Source organism: Oxyura jamaicensis, chromosome 5 (assembly GCF_011077185.1).
Source record: "Oxyura jamaicensis isolate SHBP4307 breed ruddy duck chromosome 5, BPBGC_Ojam_1.0, whole genome shotgun sequence".
NCBI classification, from domain to species: domain Eukaryota; kingdom Metazoa; phylum Chordata; class Aves; order Anseriformes; family Anatidae; genus Oxyura; species Oxyura jamaicensis.
Window position 1 is genome coordinate 48,849,031 of NC_048897.1, and position 18,446 is coordinate 48,867,476.

General features: G+C 37.5%; 1 protein-coding gene across 2 annotated transcripts in view; it reads right to left on the reverse strand.

The window, feature by feature from the left end:
• Positions 1–18,446, reverse strand: part of LRRC9 (leucine rich repeat containing 9) — a 46,781-nt gene that overhangs the window by 19,622 nt on the left and 8,713 nt on the right. The window contains exons 10-21 of one of the 2 annotated variants that reach the window (XM_035328874.1): positions 17,483–17,679; positions 16,033–16,164; positions 14,477–14,653; positions 11,584–11,701; positions 9,959–10,091; positions 8,673–8,819; positions 7,571–7,692; positions 6,383–6,592; positions 4,964–5,083; positions 3,877–4,068; positions 2,066–2,191; positions 523–660 (exon numbers count right to left, since the gene is read on the reverse strand). In XM_035328874.1, the coding sequence (XP_035184765.1) occupies positions 523–660; positions 2,066–2,191; positions 3,877–4,068; positions 4,964–5,083; positions 6,383–6,592; positions 7,571–7,692; positions 8,673–8,819; positions 9,959–10,091; positions 11,584–11,701; positions 14,477–14,653; positions 16,033–16,164; positions 17,483–17,679 (1,812 nt within the window). Of the gene's footprint in view, positions 1–522; positions 661–2,065; positions 2,192–3,876; positions 4,069–4,963; positions 5,084–6,382; positions 6,593–7,570; positions 7,693–8,672; positions 8,820–9,958; positions 10,095–11,583; positions 11,702–14,476; positions 14,654–16,032; positions 16,165–17,482; positions 17,680–18,446 lie in introns of both variants that reach the window. The other variant, XM_035328873.1, reaches the window with a different exon arrangement.

Genomic DNA, 18,446 nt, shown 5'->3' on the forward strand with positions numbered 1-18,446 from the left:
AACAAAAAAGATTCCTGGACCTTTAGAACATCTGGTTCTAGTCCTTTAGAACATTGGAAAGAGACATAATGAGTGGGTGAAATTTGACAGTAGCCAAATTTGTTTCAAAAACAAGGTAGAAATGATAGAGAGAGAGGATAGACCTGGTAGATTTACTGCTACTTGAAATGGACTCGATGATCCTTTTGGGTCTCTTCTAAATCGGATATTCTATGATTCTATGAAAGTCAGTCTAGAGGATCTTTTTGGTACTCCTTGGTCTTAAAAATCTATTAATGCTAAAAAGAAAGTTGCATTGCAAAAACAGTAATTTAAATGCCCTCTTCAGGGTATCTGGAGCTCCCTGTGAGGCCTCTGGAAATGGCTACTAGAGACAAGGTAACTACTGGTAGACTTGAAAGTTTTCAGTAATATATATTTAACTAAACAGCATAAAACCTTTAAACTAACATGGCAAAAGAAAACTTTTACCTAGATTAATCTAAACGTTGACATAAGTATTTTAAACAGTATTAGCCTTACCATTGAATACCAGTTGTTATGATGCATCTGTGAATCCACTTTGTTTTTGCTGATTTGAGACAGAATTGTAGCACAAGAAAATACACTGAGAATAGGGGGTCTCTCTTCATCAGTCCTAGAATATTCCAACAGTGATGCCTGGGGGAAAAAGAAAGAAAATACTTTATTAAGTAGGTAATATAACAAGATTTACTATATGGAAGCACCTTTCCTATGAAGAAAGGCTGAGAGAACTGGGGATGTTCAGCCCGTTGAAGAGAAGACTCTGAGGAGACCTCATTGTGACCTTTCAATACTTAAGGTGATCTTATAAAAAAGATGGAGAAGGTCTCTTTACTCAGATAGATAACAATAGGACAAGGGGGAATGGTCTTAAACTAAAAGAGGATAGATTTAGACAAGACTCTAGGAGGAAAATCTTCACTGTAAGGGTAGAGAGGCACTGGAACAGGTTGACCCATCCCTGGTGGTGTTCAAGGCCAGGCTGGATGGGGTCTTGGCCAACCTGATCTGCAGGGTGGAATCCTTGCCTATGGCTGGAGGGCTGGAATTAGATGATCTTTAAGGTCCCTTTCAACCAAAGCCATTCTATGATTCCACGATACATAGTTCACATCTTAGCATATAGCAAAAAGCATAAAAATCCTGCTACTCTTGAAAGGGGAAGGTGATATATCAGCAGATAAATAGATTCTATAGTAAGCCTATTTATTATAGTAAGCCTATTTATTATAGTAAGCCTATTTATTAAGCCTAATAGTTTGCAAGGTTCCTATAGAACTTTTTTTTTTTTTGAGTTTTCAGTACATAAAACAGAGAAGGTAGACTGTATTAAACATTCTATTTTAACTATAGTCTGTTTTCTGGGAATATATTTGTCCTTTTCTTTGCACAAAGTCATGATCTTGCTCAGCACTGACTGAGCAGACAGTTTCATTCTGACTGTGCTCTGATCATATAAATGTTGTGTCAGCATGATATTGAGTCCCAAACTAGACAGCTCATAAAGTGTGTTAGCTTAGGCTCAGCCTAAGATTCAGGAGAGTATATAGTCCAAAGTTCTAACAAGTTTGTGCTCAGAGGTTGCAAAGAATTGCTTCATGTATGCTTGTAAAATACTCTAAAAATTTACCCATTTAAAAGACCTTCAAACAAGGGATTTGGCACAAGATATTTGGCATACAAGATACTGTACCATTGTTTTAGCCTGTTATTTTTTCCCTCTATTGTTTCTATTTGGCAAACATAGTAACTGTCTTGCATTCTGAATTCAGCAGATCCTAAACACGGATTCCAACATCATTCCAGAATACAATTTTTGATACCAAAGATCTTTGTAAGATACGCGTTTATTGAATAATGTCTGGTCTACTGCTAGAAGCAAAGAAAAAATAACTGCCTTCAGAAAAAATCAGAGAGCCAAGGTGTCTTTAAAAACCAACCAAACAAAAAACAGCATAGAATGACATCAAAAAGAACATATTCATACAGCTTTCCTTTTCCATAGCATCCACTGTAAGTTACAAGAAAACAGATATCAAACCTGGGTTATCTTTGATCCTGCAATAAAGCATAATGCTTCTGCAGCTTCTTCATTAGTAATCATGACTCCATTTAGGTTAGTGAGAGCTTTTAATTGACCGATGACACTCAGCCGCAAAGAGGCTGGCTTGAAGAGAGAAATAAACCGTCAATTAATTAAAAAAAGAAAAAAAGTGGCAGTACATACCAGAGACTTCTATTTCCTTTCTGCTTAACATACTGTCAGCTCATGGATGTCAAGGGTTAGAGCTTTGTAGTGATCTTCAACAGAGCCCCTGTGTCATCCCTGCTTATGTAGTTTGCCAAAAACACATAAGACAAGGTACCTTTGGGCCAATTTTGATTATTCTGATTTTATGTGACACTGATGGCAATAAATTGCTCTGAAGTCACATGGTCTAACTCAGAAGGTTACTAATCCTACAAAGCTCACTAATATATGAGCTGTGTTAGCGTTTGTTTTATAATCTGTGAGTTTCATTTATGATCTAGAAATATTGCAAAAGCCAAAAGCTTCATAGGACATGCGAAAGATGTCTAAAGGATTTAGAGGTATCACTGAAACCTCAAGACATCACCACAAACCTACCCTATACATAGGGAATAGGATAGCCTGCCCACTAGTTTAATATAAAATAAATTAAATACACATTTCTCACATGCTGAATAATAATGTTTTTGTGGCTGGAATAAAGATATATTTTGACAGTCAAGTAACCTAACTGCAATCTTTTTTGAGCTAGATGGTAGCATGCATCCTCTGAAAGGTACTAAGGATTTTCTGCTTTGCTCTGAACTGAACCAGACATTTTGGATGGATGCCCAAAAAATTCTGGAGGGGCACGTGTTTGTGTAACACTGAAGGAGCTACCATGTTGACACAGAGTTAATGGCAAAGAAAACAGCAAAATGGGAAGTTTAATCTGACAAAAACTTAAATAACAACAACAAAAGTACTGGTTGGAATGGGTAGCTCTTATTATTTCTTTTTCTATTTTAGCATGTATTGAAAAGCATCAGTGGAGCTTAAATGACAGGACAAAGAGACCAACAGATGCCCAAATGGAGTTCTGTTTCCTGTGTTTGTTTGTTGTTCTAAGTATTTAAGAGAGGTGGTTCTATTCAGACAGTATTCAGATTGCCTGGCTTTGACTTATACAAAACATTAAATTTAGTACTAAATGATCATTAAAAAAAAGATTTTCTAAGTGTCTTTCAGTGCCTCAAATTTATAACGTTTACCTGTGCCAATTTTGACTGAGCCCTTTAAATAATGTTTAAAAGTACCGATTCAAAAGGAATAAAAAACAAAGAAACATCTGTTCCAGAAGCTGTTTGGGCAATATCAATGTATGAGAGTCAGTAAAAGGGCTGAGTATTGGCTCTCTCTCTGAAGCTCCAGCCAACAGAGACAAACTGTATGTAATCAGCCCCAATGCTAGGAACGATCTCTGTTCCCACCCCTTATTCAGTGCAGCTGAGCCAGCAAAATTAAAGCCATGGCTTGATTCTTGATATCTGGCACAGGCTACCAGTAAAGTTCTTATTGGAAACTGAAAAGAAATAAATTATGCCTCAGAGACATCTCCAAATAGAAGTGCCACACAGCTTATTCACTACCACTTTTTTAGGCTGTGACTACAAAATGAAGTGAAGTCCTTGTGAGAACAAAGACACCACAATATGATCATAACGCTTCTTACACTGTAAGGGCCTTAGAAGCATTAAGGTGCAGGACCAGATTTTAAGCCTTTATGATCTAACTGTGATCCTGGTTAGAACAGTTTCCCAGGAACTTCAAGCACTATGTACCTTATACCATGGGTTGTGTGTGATGTCAAGACTTTGTAAATTTGGAGTGTGTTCATTTAAAATGTTTATAACTTCCCAGGATTTTTTCAGCTGATTCCAGCTCAGGTTGAAGAACTGCAGTTTGGTTAAGCCTCTTATGCCCTCAAGAGTAATCACGTGGTTGTGGCTTGCATCAAAATACTCCAGGTTGGGCTGCAAATAACAAAGGTTTGATCAATAGTTGTGTGGCCAAAACTGTAGCAAGATAAACTTCAGGTAAAGTAATCAGACATGTTTAATCTTTCAACAGACTTCATCAAATCCAATGCATAGGACTCACTCATTAGTGTCTCTGTTGAGGGAGATCTAGCGTGCTCCAGCCACGTCCCAGTAAAGACAACAGAGGAGCCATTACATGGCAGGGCACTTTGGCATACAATGTCTGCTTGACTGTTATCCAAGAAGTTGTTGAAAGGGGAAGACCACATCTAGTGGTTATATCAAAAGCCTCCTAAGTGGCCAAAGGCAACCTAGGAGCTCGATCCCTGAACCCCCAGTGGTAGTACGGAAAAGCCCAGAGGTCCTGGCTAGGACTTATCAGCCATTTACCATGTAGCATTCTCAGGCTGAAGATGAATACTTCTTTTACCATCCTGCTCCAAGTCCATGTAGTTCAGCTTTTTATTCCTATTAATCACTTCAACTTTGATAGGTTTTACAATTATTTCACTCCACATATTTGGAAGGAAGGGGGAGAAAAGCAGCATAACCCCCAAAAAAGTAGGCCAATGCAAAGCCAGGAGGAGAATTCTGGTATCCCATTCACCCCAAACGTCACTATTTGTTAAAATGAAACAACTACAAAGGACAGATGGGTGATAAAGTGATACCACTGTAATATTGTGATTGAAACTGGAGACAACACCAACAGGCACCAAAACTGCTGACTGCTAATATTACCACAGCATTCATGATTCTAGTTCAGCCCTGTTTTGTTCCACAGTGCACCTCCGGGCCCAGTTCTGTCCCGTAAGCCCACTCCACGATGCAAGAATATTTATGTAAGTAAATGTTGCTTTTAAAGAAGAAAAAAAGCTTAGTTTCTCACCAAGTCATAAACATCGTTTAAGGAAGTAAATTCATTAAAGCTGATGATAAGCTTTCGAAGTGTGTTAAGTCTAGAGATGTTCTGCAGCTGACTCAGGCTGTTCCCATGCAAATCCAAAACCTAGGTCAAAAGTACATCAGAAATTGTGATTTTACTAGACATGCAGACAAATTCTGTAATACTCCACTGCTGCCTTAAAAGTGAAAAAGTTTCAACCAATGGGGGGCAAATATAAACACTATCCTACTGGCAAACCATAAAAAGACTATAAAAGGTGAATGCAAAAGGTGAATAACATAAAATAATGAAAACACAACTAAAGGCTATGATTACTCTTTTTTTTGCTTATTTGAAGATTATTTATTTTATAACTTCTTCCCAAAATAAAAATGACCTGGGTAAGATGGAGAGTCAGACAGTCAATCAGTTCACAGCAGAGGGAAACAATAAGCTCTCTGTTTAATGAAGATTCTGCAAAGGAATTGGTAGCTTTTCAATTCTTAGAAAACAGGATGGGAAGAATGGGGCCAAGCAGATACATGGAAGAGATCCTTAGAAAAAGGTCAAGTGCGGGAGAATTATTAGTATTTCTCTGCAAACAGATCACTGTAAGGATGGCATTTTGATAAAACAAGAACAGAATTGTGCTCCTTTTTCTTGTCTCTAAATACATTTTAGAAAATAAGTTTATTTGAACATGTATAAAAATGGGATCAAAAACATAACCAGCAAGTATAAGAAACAGAAATTTAAACACAAAGTTAACTCACAAACTGAAGTTACAAATGTGACGGTTCAGAAACTATTTCATAAATTCAACTATCAGATATTTAGCAGAGCTACTTCGTCAGAAAATGGGGCTACTGAAGATGCCACACAATAGTTATGCATGTGAATGCAACGTCAGAATTATGCATAGGAATACCCATCTGAAGAAATGTTTTTCTGTGCAGCTACTGTAACAACATGCATTTCTTAAGCTAAAATCTGCAGCTTTTTAAAAAAATGTGTTTTCTCCACGGGTTACATTCTTTTGATGTCAAATCCGACCCACCCCCCACTCCCAAAATCTTTTCAAGAACATTCAGTATAATGGCATACAGTCACATATTCCATAAAATTTGATGGAAAGGATAATAAGTCATATCCTATTCTCAGATCCATTCTTCTTAACCTGTTTTTCATTGAAATTATTTGTCCCTTACACAACAGGGAAAGCAATTGGTATTCTCATTGACAGGCAGAGGAACACAAGTTCTACTGATGTCAAGTAAATGTAAGCAACATCAGAAACAAACCCAAACAGAAAATTAAAAATGAAAGTACTGTCTTTGGTTTAGGTCATGAGCCAACCTGAATAACAAAGTAACAATTGCATAATACATTTCTTCTACTGCAAATTTGACAGCAATACCTCACCTGTACCTGACTGTAGACATTGACCTTAGCCACTGAAAATATTGTTTCTTCATTAAAGCAAGCAATCTTAGGCCTCACTTTTACTGTTGGTCCCATGTTCAAAACTTCATCATCATGTTGCAAGTCATGAGACAGAACAAATATTTCTGTGCTTCTCTTTCTCTCTTCTACAATTACATTGCACGTGGAAAACAGAGATTTATCTTTAACCTATATAAAATAAGAGACACCAAAAATTCGTAAACCTTCTAATTTCTACTGAAATAATAAATCTAATACTCAGCATAAAAGAGAAGTTTGATTAGGAAATTAATGGCAATTAAGTTAGGAAATCATCTTTCTGTAACACTGACCTGCTAATAATTGGGTTTTAATTGCCTCCTAATCAAAGCACTGCCCGATGTTTTTCCTTTTATAGGTTATTGTATGCCACACATAACTCTGGCTAAAGTTAAAACTACACGCTGAAATTCCTTAAATCTAAGAATTACCATGGGGCAGTCTACAGCTGGACCACGGGCCCGGTAGACATTAGTGAATTCCACACTTTTCCTTCCTTTCCCCAGAGTAGAACATCCTCAGACAATTGTCCATACTCTATTGTTTCTACCAGAGTAACTCAGAGTCTGAAATGGCCCTTTTCACCTTTCACCTTAGCAGCAAGTTACGAAGCTAGATGAGTGAAAGAGGAGCATTATATGGCTTACGAAAAGGAATAGAAGCAATTCTTACAAAGAAAACTTGTTCAGGAAACCAGCCGAGATTAAAATATTTTTTTATTTTTTTGCAAAGCTTGCACAGTCAATACTATCAGTTTTACCTTGCATGGTACCTCAAAGAAAGGAATTCTTACTGAGAGAGGATGTAGTTTTCATCTGCATTTCCTTTATCTGTTGAAACTTAGAGGATCTTTGCTTTCTTTGCTATACCTTTTACAACTACAAAATAAAAACTTCAACTTTCACTACGAGTAGAAAGTTTCTCACTGACTTCCACAGAAGTGTTATCTGTATCTGATAGATTAGAAAGAAGAGAAGCAACCTTAAACCTAAGATTGACAGGTCCTGTGAGTAGAACAGGATTTCACTTATTTTACCTACTTGCTTTTATTTTTTATTTTTTTTTGGCTTGAGCCGTGAAATCTAAGACTTGCCCTCTACTATCACAGTAGGAAAAAGAAGTTCATACCAGTGTGATATACTCAAACTCAGCAATGTATTCTGGCAGGACCAGCTCATGGTCAAATACAAACCACTCGCACTGCCAGCTGCTGCAGTCACAATTTTTCTGTTCCAAGGAAGCCCACAGTTCTGAAGTGGAGGAAACAGAACAAATACATTATTGCTTTTAAGATAAGTTTGGTATTCATTTCAGAATGTTAGTAAGTCAAAGATACCTCCTTCCATGAAGACCCTTCAGATTTACTCCTTTCTGCCATTAGAGTTGCTTTGCCATACAGATTCACACAGGCTAATAAAGGAGTTTAAATTGGTTATCTAAACCAGTTGCAGAATATGCAACTGTCAGATTCCAGTACAAAGATCACAGCCTGTGAAAGACCAGCTTAGCTTCTAAGATCACCAACAGCTCTCCTGCAGTGCTTTCATTGCTGCACTGTCCTAAACTACTCCATCATACTGTGGTATGATCACCTTCCAAATTAGCTTTCACTTCCTCCTAAGAAATCAGAACAATCCCTATTCCTTTATAAAGAAACAGACTTTGCTCCCTGTCAGCATCTGAAAGTTTGGAGGACATAGCAGAGAGAACTGGTAAAATTATCAGTCAATTCCCACTCGGCCTTCTCTTGCAAAAAATAGCATAAAGCAGAATTTATCACTAATAGGACACATAATATGCAGATTTAATCTCGATACTTGTAACATTGCACTTACCAGCCGCAACCATTTTTATTTTGCTTAAAAGTAAGGGCTGTGGATTTTAAGGGCAAACCTTTCTTTTGTGGTATGTACCAATGACCCTTTGCAACACTTACTCAATCTCCTTGCATGACGTGTGCATATGAACCTCCATGAATTAAGCTGCACTTAGCGTGGACTGACAGTTAAAAGCAGCATGGCACAGCTCACTTCCACCCTTTGAATAAATATTTGTTCTCATTTAGTTCACAGAAAGATCATCTTATTTGTTACTGCCTTTGAAAACATGCATTTCAGCAGAGACCGAGTTCTCAGGAATGAAACCTCTTGACACAACCCTAAGTGAATGATGAGTTTAGAATACAAATGTTACTTTAACTTTATGCTAACAAGTGCCTACAAATACATACCATTACTAGAAGTAGATGTATCACTTCCTAGGAATTTCCATGGCCTGAATACGGAATTAGCTTCTGGGTAGTTGATTTGACAGATGGGACTCGCTGCACAAACTGGAGCACTGCAGCCAAGGAAAACTTTTGCAATTATCACTATCCCTAAGTGTAGAGAGAAAAGACACTTAATGCCTCTAATTCTGGCTTGGGGATGGAGACAGAATAATAAAAAAAATGGTGTTTAATGTTATTATAAGCAAGCTACATCTCGGTCTGGATGATGAATGGTCTAACATGTATGTGATGCATATATATATATGAAAAATAAACACTGAATCTTTATTAATATTTATGTTTTTCATGAAAACAAATATTCTTTGGCAAAAAAAATAAATACACAGTGATTTCCAGAGTTTGTAACTAGCTAATATTTAAAGCTGTGAGACCAGCTATCATTTGGATTTGTGATCTCCAATGTCTTTCTTCCATACTACAGTAAACCCATCTTTTCCATGATCTCTAGGACACCAAGGCCAAGCAAAAGGTAGTAATATGCTGTGGACAATTTCAAGCTATATATATGCTGAGAGATGTGTGAGAACTCCACGCTGACTGCCCTGTTGGCCCTGTTCCAAAAGGAACCCTAGGAGAGCTGAGAAATGCCTCTTTAGTGGGGAGCAGGGCTGGGAGAAGGAGGGGAGGTGACCTAACTTAGGTTAAGCCACATTTCTACAAAATTTGTAAATAATTATCTTTAAGAGTTCTAAGCTTTTTTTCAAATTTGGCTGAAACTTGATTATTAACTATAATCTATAATATAACTATATAATAATATATTATAATATATTAACTAAGCTACTAAAATGACAGTATCACACAGCATGACTGTCTAAGCCGTTTTTCTAGGAAACCAGGCTAAAAAGAGAAGGCTGGTATTTTTCCTTTCAGTCCTGGACACAAATTAACCCAGTGTATTTGTGCCTTTCTTCACTCTGCTCTTTTTAGAGATGTTGGATCTTGAAAAGATCAGACATACCTATTTATATCTCAGATGAGGACATTTCCCATAGAGGCTTCAAACTCCTGTCTGGGAATTACTCCCAGGAGCCCAAACTCTTTTTGGAGCTTCCTAATACATAAAAATGCCACTGGAACAGTTTTTGGCAAAGTTTCAGAGCTCCTTTCAAGTTACATATGCCAACTCATGGCCACTTACAGTATTTATAAAATGTCCTTTGACCTGTAGCACAAAATACAGCATTTATCATCAACTTTACAATATTGTTCCAACTTTGAATTACCATGCCTGAATGACTCCTCAGGATCTCTCTTGTTTTTGCCTTCAGCCTTGGCTTGTTGTTTGAGAAACTCTATTCTGGGACATTCACATATGCTTAGACTGTTACAGAGAGGAACAGCTCCATTTCTCTCAGGCTGCTGCAAAGATTAAAGCAAGGCCCAAGTATCTTTCACTAAAAGCATCCCTTAAAAATGCAAACAAATTTAAGCATGCAAATATACACATGAATTACAACAAGGGATGGCAGGCAGGAAAAGTGAGGAATAAAGTGTAAAAAGATTATTTGTGTTATTTTAATGGTATGAGAGAAACAGACTAACAGTACAAGAGAAACAGACAAGATTAGATTGTTGGGGACAGGGCCCACCGTTCTGTATGCTTATATAGCATGTAATGTCACAAGAAAGAATCTTAGTGGGGCCTCTATAAACTACCATGATATAAACAATAATAAACAAAACAGGAAAATAGATACTGTATTTGAAGACATATTCTTATTGTCCCCAAATCTGATCTTTTCTCAGAGTGAAAAGAAAAAGGCAGGTGTGCAAACAGTTGGCAAGAAAAAAATGGGGAAGAGAGATGAGTTGCCATAATTCACTGTCCTGCTCTCTATTCTTTTCCTTCGTAAATCAGACGGAAAACTTCCTTATCTGAAATGTGTCCATCACTGGATATACTCAAAACCTCTTTGGACATCATTCTGGACAGCCTACTCTAGGTGACTGTGCTTGAACAAGTGGATTGGACAAGATGACCTCCAGAGGTCCCTTCCAACCTCAACCATTCTGTGAGTCTGTGAAAATGCTTTTTCTGTTCATAATTTTTTACTCATCATGAAATAACATATTCCCTCTGTCTGGCTGTTTTTCAGTCTAGAGAAGGGGTCACTGGGACAAGACTGACAGTTTCTAGGGGTATAACTGGGCTGACAACCAGGATCCAGGGCAGCAGGGACAAATATTTAAGATCAGGTATCTGGAGATTCCAGAAATAATCCTCGTCTTAATCCTAGTATGTTTAAGGACAAAAGAAGCAGTGATTTAGATTTAAGACAAGGCTTGCAAATCCCAGCCCAGGATGCTGTATTGCTACAACTGTGACTGAAAAAAATAAAAATCCATGATATGCTTTCTGATAGCACTAGTAGGGCAAGTGAAACTGGAAAATAATGTTGTGTTCAAATAAATAGAAATGACAATTACAATGTAAATGACTGAAGAAACCATTGAAATGTTTCATATGCAGCAAACAGGTGCTGAAGCTGATACTGTGGAGACTTCCAAAGGAGTCCTGCATCAGTCCCAGCAAACTCTAGTGTGTGGGGGATTGATGAGAAACGGTGAGTAAAAAGGGATGATTGGCAGCAGAAAGAGAAGGGGTAAGGAAGGGACAAGAAGATGACAAAAAGTGGAAAGCACTAATTATGACATGATGGCATAAAGATGTGAAGAATGAAGCAGAAATAAAATGGAGAAACATGATAAGAACAGAGGAAAAAAACAGAGGAAACATGAACAGAAAAACAATGAAAGAATAGAGGAAGACAGAGCAGCACTTTTCTGCCTGCTCTCTTTGCTATCATTTACTAAGCAATAGCATGCTTCTGTCTACAATGCAGCATACCGTATGTACTTCCAGATCCTGGAAACCACCCTCCAGTATTTGCAGCAGCTGCTTTTCCTTAACTGGCAGTTTAGGATTAAATACATAAAAGAGATACTCCATCTTCTCTTTGTAGTTTCTTAAGAAGAAAAGACACAGGCAAAGACTTCAGGTTTTCATTATGCTGTTGCAAAAGCAGGCAAAAGGCAAGAATAGCTATCCTAACCAGATAATGTTTACACATGTGCACAATATTTACTAAGAATAACAGACTATAATTAATGCTGATTCTATAATATTCACATTTACAGTAATAACAAGATCACTTGCAAGAGAAATTTTTCTTTCCTGACTCTTCATAAGTGGTAAAAGCAGTCTCCATTCCCTTATTATATTAAAAAAAAAAAATCTATTTAGCTGGTCATGGTTTTGGCTGGGATAGAGTTAATTATCTCTGTAGAGGTTCATATGATGCTGTGTTTCAGTTTTTTGATGAAAACACCATGGATAACACACGGGTGTTTTAGTTGTTGCAGAGCGGTGCTCACACAGAGATCCTTGTGCTGCTCCTTTCTGCTCCTTGTGCTGTTTTTCCAGTACGGGAGCTGGGGTGCACCAGGAGCTGGGAGAGGACACAACCAGGAGCTGGCCTAGGCTGGCCAAAGGGATGCCCCATACCAAGTGGCACTGTGCTCAGCAATAACCGCTGGGGTAAAGAAGCAGGAAGGGCAGGATGTTCGGAGTGATGCTGTTTGCCTTCCCAAGAAACTGTTACATGGGATGAGCCCTGCTTTCCTGGAACTGGCTGAACTCCTGCCTGCTGATGGGAAGTAACAAATTTATTGCTTTCCTTGTGTATGTTTTTTGTGTATGGCTTTTGTTTTACCTGATAAACTGTCCTTATCTCAAGCCAGAAGTTCTCAAACTTTTACCTTTCAAATTCTCTCTCCCATTCCACTTGGGTAAAGTGAGTGAGTGGCTGTGTGGTACTTAGTGGCCTGCCAGGGTTAAATGACAACACCTCTGGAAGAACAAGTCTTAAATTTGCTGAAGATCCCTAGCAGGAAGACAGCAATAACTCAAGATGAAGGAGGATAATGTAATCTATGTAGACAGCAGATCTGGAAAGCCATAGAAACACCACATAGCTGTTGGTAACTGCTCTTTTCTTCCCAATTTTTTTTTTTTTTTTTTTTCTTAAGAATGTGATTCCTGGTGACTTATGACATGGCAGTTTGAGTGTCAGCAGGTTAGTGTGAGTATTTCATGAATTCCTGCAGGACTTCTCTGCCAAAACAAGCATCAGACCATGAGGTTTCATTTTAAGAACAGTAGCCTAATCCCTGTATAATTGCATTTTAGGGAAGCTGTATAAATTGTTTGGGATCAACAAGAACAGGCTGTAATACATACACGAACAGATCTAATCTGGCTAATCTGTTCTAGGAGCTAACACAATGAGATGGTTCTTCAGCCATACAGGAGGATATCTTACCAACATGTTATAAAATGCATGGAGGAGCCACCTGAAAAGCTTTGTTCTCTCCAGGTAATATGAAAAGAACTCCCAAAACCATTGGCTGTGCCAATCTGACTTTACAAAGGCCAGAAAAAAATCACAGAAAGGGGGTAACAGAATAATCTGATATTGATTACTAGCTTAACTAATTTGAGTAAGGGTCATTTCATGTTTCCAACTTTATGTGAAGGACAGCAAGGGATGAACAAGTCTATTTCTTGTTGTATTGGAATGACCCAGAAGCTTAATAGTGCTGTTTCACCTATGGGGGTAAATAACTTTAAGCTACAGCTTTACAGGAAGAAAATTAGAAGTACAATTCACAAGATGATCTCTGCCCTCCTCTGAATGTTTGTCATGGTTAAGCTTCTGTAAAAGGCAGCTTCTGTCTCCCAGGACCTACAGAACTAGGAAGTATGTCCTGACTTTCTCACGCTCTTTTGAAGGCCATGGATTTTATATTTAACCTGTTTTATTTATTCACACATATAAATCACACACACATCTATATATAATATAAAATAAGCTTTCACACACACATAAGCATAGTAGATGCACATAAAAAGATTACAAGCACTGTATTAACTGTACTAAAAGTCATAACTTACATAAATGTCACATGTCAAATCACCAAACTCCTCAGTACTGCAAAGAAAGAAATGGATGCAAGCAGGAGCTCTGTCTCATAGCTACAAGTGGGCAACCAGGTGTTTTAAGACAGTGGAGATGCTGTGCTCCACTGGAGACATGGTTCTACAGACAGCTTTGGACAGATAATTACAAGTGCTTACAATAAAAACCACAGCTGCATCACGTCTCAGATTGATTCTTGGAAGACAGTGAAATAAATGAGCACAATGACCCAAATTTCAGAATTAATACTTACATAGAAAAAACTGGACTAATCTGCAAAGATATAAATCAACCTCGTGACCTTTTTGATGTGTATATACTCTCCTGTGATGCAAATGAAATACAGATGCATATATATCCAGGTGGGCTTTGGTTTTTTTTTGTTTGTTTTTGATTGTTCATTCACTGCTGCTTTCAGGAATCTGGCTGTTCATAACAACATTTACTCTGTTTTCACAACCTTATTAGGAACAGATGAGGTAAGACCCAGATCCTAACGTTGTAAGTCTGAACCAATTCTCATATCCGGTATTTTCTATCAAGCTATGGAACTTTGAAGACCAAGAGCCAGTCAGAGATATAACAGACACAGGGACTGTGGCAAACTTTGAGTCACCTTTATTTGTTCAAGAGTGGCTCAAAATTCTTAACAATCCTTAATAATTTGATGCTTTGCAAAATCTTTGTTCTTTGAAATCACGAGGTTTACTTTGTTCACATGCCAACACTACAGTAAATAGCACTTAAAACTTAGGCACTTACTCTGCTACATGGAAAATTTCTTTTTCCTGAAACGTTTGAAACTTCTCTTCAAATTTCAGCCTCAGAATTTGATTGTGTACTCTAAAGATGCGGTTTATTTTCACTCCCATGATATCGTATGCTCTGAAGTCCCAGGTACAAAATCGTGATTGAATTAGTTCACAGCAGGAACTAAACCTGTGTGCAGAAATGCACAGAGGAAGACAGTAAGTTAATAATATTTTGTTCTAGTTTTCTAAAAATTTTTTAAGATCTACATGATTTTATTCTGTTTCCTATCCAAAAGGAAGAATTACAAACAGTACCTCTAGCTCATTTCATTTCAACTTTATTCTCTCAAATGGAGATACAGAAGTTTACCTAACTTTGTTTGAATGCCATATTCAAAGTTAAGCATCAACCATCAATACCTAATCATCTGTGACTCAGTGCTCCTTTCTTCTATTTGCACTGTTCTATTAAAACCTGTTTAAGTCCTACTGCACTACTCAAATGAGTAGTTCTACCATGCTAAGTGCAATCATGCATAAAGCGAGCACAGTTTGCAAGAACCCACAACAATTTCTAGAGTAAAACTTGAGGACGATGAAATGGTCCATTGGCTAGCTGGGAACCTGGGGGCAGAAGCTGTGTTTCTGTTCTGGCACCCATGTCCTATACTACAGAAGTCAGGTCACTTAATAAATATGTGGCCATTTTCCCTGTCTCCCACTAGTAAGGTGATAAGCTCCTGTGCTTCCACCTGGTACTGTAAAATTCCTTAATGATTATGTGATAGTCTGACACCTCAGGAAGAATCCCAACCTAGAAATGCAGGAGGTTCCACAGTTGTTTTTTTTTTTTTGTTTTTTTTTTTTTTTTTTGAAAGAAGATATACAAACAGTGAGAGTTATCTTTCTCAAAATGATTCTGTGCTAAGATTACTCATTCAAAAACCTTGGGATTGGCTTTCACCCCTACAATAGTAATTTATTAATTTTTAAGCAAAACATTTATTAATTTTCTAAACAAGAAGATTCTTGGCTTTGGAAAGTAGCATGAAAATTAATCAGAATGCTATTTATAAACAACCTCAACGTAAGCACAGGCCTACCTGCAGCTCTAATAAACATCCTTGAACACAAAAGGAAAGCTTAGCTGAGGTGGACAAGCTTGGAGTACTCAAGCAGAAAACAGTCCTTGAAATACTGCCAACCTAGATTTGAATCTCCCCTCAACTGAGCATCAAGGTTATTCACACAAAGATTATGTAAGCAATTCTAATGCTTCTTCACAAGTAAAGGGCTATAGAAACTTAGAATGATCACTATCACTGTCGTGATAAAACAACTGAATAGCTTGCTTATTCTTGTGCCTTTTTTTTTTTTTTTTTTTTTTTAATCAAAGGCCTCAGGACAAGCTTCCTTTCTAATCAGTTGTCTGCAAATGGTGTCAAAGCAGACCACAGAAGCTTCAGAACAGTCCAGATCCTTCTAATACACACTTATTTTGTTGAAAATGATTAACTTGGAATCATAAGAAACCTGCTCTAGTTTGGAGTATCTTAAAAAGTTTACCAGGGATTATTTGATAAGCCTTCTTCAAAGCGAATGTTTCCCACTGTTTCCAGTTCCATCAACAAAAATTGTACTACCAAATTAAAACTTTTCTTCTTCTTCTTAATTTCCATTTGGTAATCTTTTTCAATTCTGTAAAAAGAAACTAGAAGAATTTTGTCTGGAACAACATATCAAGGTCATGCATAAAAAGAGAGAGGAGAATTTTTTTTCCTTTTCTTTCTTCTCTTCCCCCCACCCCAAAAAAACAATATTTTTAAAAAATAAAAGTGATAGATAACAGATTACAACTGTGGGTAGCAAGGTCCAGTACAATACCAAACTTTATCAGTTTCACCCTCGACACTGTGCTGTAATCCTTAACTTATGAGAATCACCTCTTTGAGTAAGAGGTGGTCTCAGTTTGCTATTTGGTATTCGTGGTATCAGCAGAAATTGCAGTACTATTAAAACCATCCTGGGCTTGAGTTCAGTGTGAGGCACTGGACTGAAATCAGTGACAAGCAAAGGTAACAAGTTTCACAGTATGTTTAAGTTCTTCCACTTCTCCATCAGTTATTCCATCCTTTCATCCTCTCTATGAACAGGCTTTTAAAGAAAGCGTGCTACTTCAGGATACTATTTCTGCTCAAATGCAAAAATCAAATTATTCAATTCTTTTGGAGCCTGAGGCATGACAAACTCTTTCTACTACATTTGTCAATAGGAACAGTCTTTATTGGTCTTTTATATCAAACCAAAGCAAAAACTAGACAGACTGAAAGATGCTTGGTATGCCTTAAGTGTCCCACAGAATGTGAAATAGAGTGTGGACAGCTTTCTACCCTTCAGAAGAGAGCCAATTCTTCCTTCACAAAAACTCTGTAGAATGAGCTTCAGAGCCATGCTGGCATCCAACACCAGGTTTGTGGTATCACTGATATCCTTCACATGCCCTGCTGTGAGGGGCTGTGTGCAGACGTCATGCTGGCAACTGACTTACTGACTTTAGAGCATATTTGACTCATGAAGTACTAAGCCAGAAACAATGACAAGAAGCTGCAGCCATTAAAACCACCTTGGAATTACAAGGGGAAAACCAAAACAAACTGCAGCTTTTTGCTGGATCTCTCTCTTGTTTAAAGGCCCAGAAATTGTCTCCAAGCACCAGTCCGATATAACTACTCATCCCAGATGTTTTTGTTCAAACATTTCCCCATATACTAAGACCAGCGACAACATGATTGGCAACATCTACCTTCTAGAAACTGGCTTGAATCTAACAACTGAGACCACATTAGAATTGCCACTTTAATGACATTTGCAATACTCAGTTTGGACAGCACCCAAAACAAGTGGGAAACAGGCTCATGTCCTGTTGTTAATTTCCTAACCACCAACCACCATCATACCCAATTATTAATGTTTGAAAATATCAGACTTCTGTTCTTACACAATTCAGTAAACATACTCATCCAGTTTTCTGTTCCAGAATGTTATTCTTTCCTTCATGGCATTTATTTTCTGTATGAATGCCTTTTCAAGGCATGCCTTTTCTGTATCTTCAGTATCATGAACTGAATTTTCAGTTTCCAAATCCTTACTCCTTGGAGATTCGTTCCTTGATGTTTTATCCAACTTCTCCAGCTTGGCCAGTTCATGTTCCAGCTGATAAAAATATCATACCATGATTCAGAGGCAAGAGACTAACTTAAAGTATGGCAGGAAAGTTATCTTACAATTTCTCAATAGATAAGCCCTACCCTATGTGTACTATGAAGCATACCTGTAAACATTAAGTCAGAAAAATATTTCTAAAAATTCAAAATCTTTTGTCAATAGAAAAAGTTGAATTACTTGACCAAACGGACAGCTTTGCTTTGAGTAGCTACACGCATTTTTCTGTTGTATCCTGGCTCAAATCCCAGTTTCACTCATTTCAATTCGACCATTGTTTTATCCAGGCAGGACCAATTTCCTCAAGGTGACTTCATTATGATGCAAGTAACAGCAAGTGAAAGAGAATTAGAGGGTACAGTTAAAATGGAACTGCTTCTTTCCTTTAAATATCTAAGGAGAGGGATCATTTCTCTCCCCGTGTTTGATCAGTGTGACAGCAATTACTCACTGTTGAGTTGAAGGAAAACTCTTTGCATTATTTTCTAAAAGGTAAACCTTTAGAATCTGTTGACTGTTGATCAAAGTACTTTTAAGGGGTCCTATTTATGCAATCAGCAATATTTTTGTCAGTTATTTCTATACAGACAGATGTGCAAAGTGCATTGAAGACCTACTAGGAATGTTGACAAACTACTGTCCAGAGTGGTTGCACCGATGCAACTGGAATCTGATCCCTTACATTGATTATATTGTTCTTAAAGGAAAGGGAACAGACTAATCAATTAGAAATCAGAAAAAAAAATAAAAAAATCCAA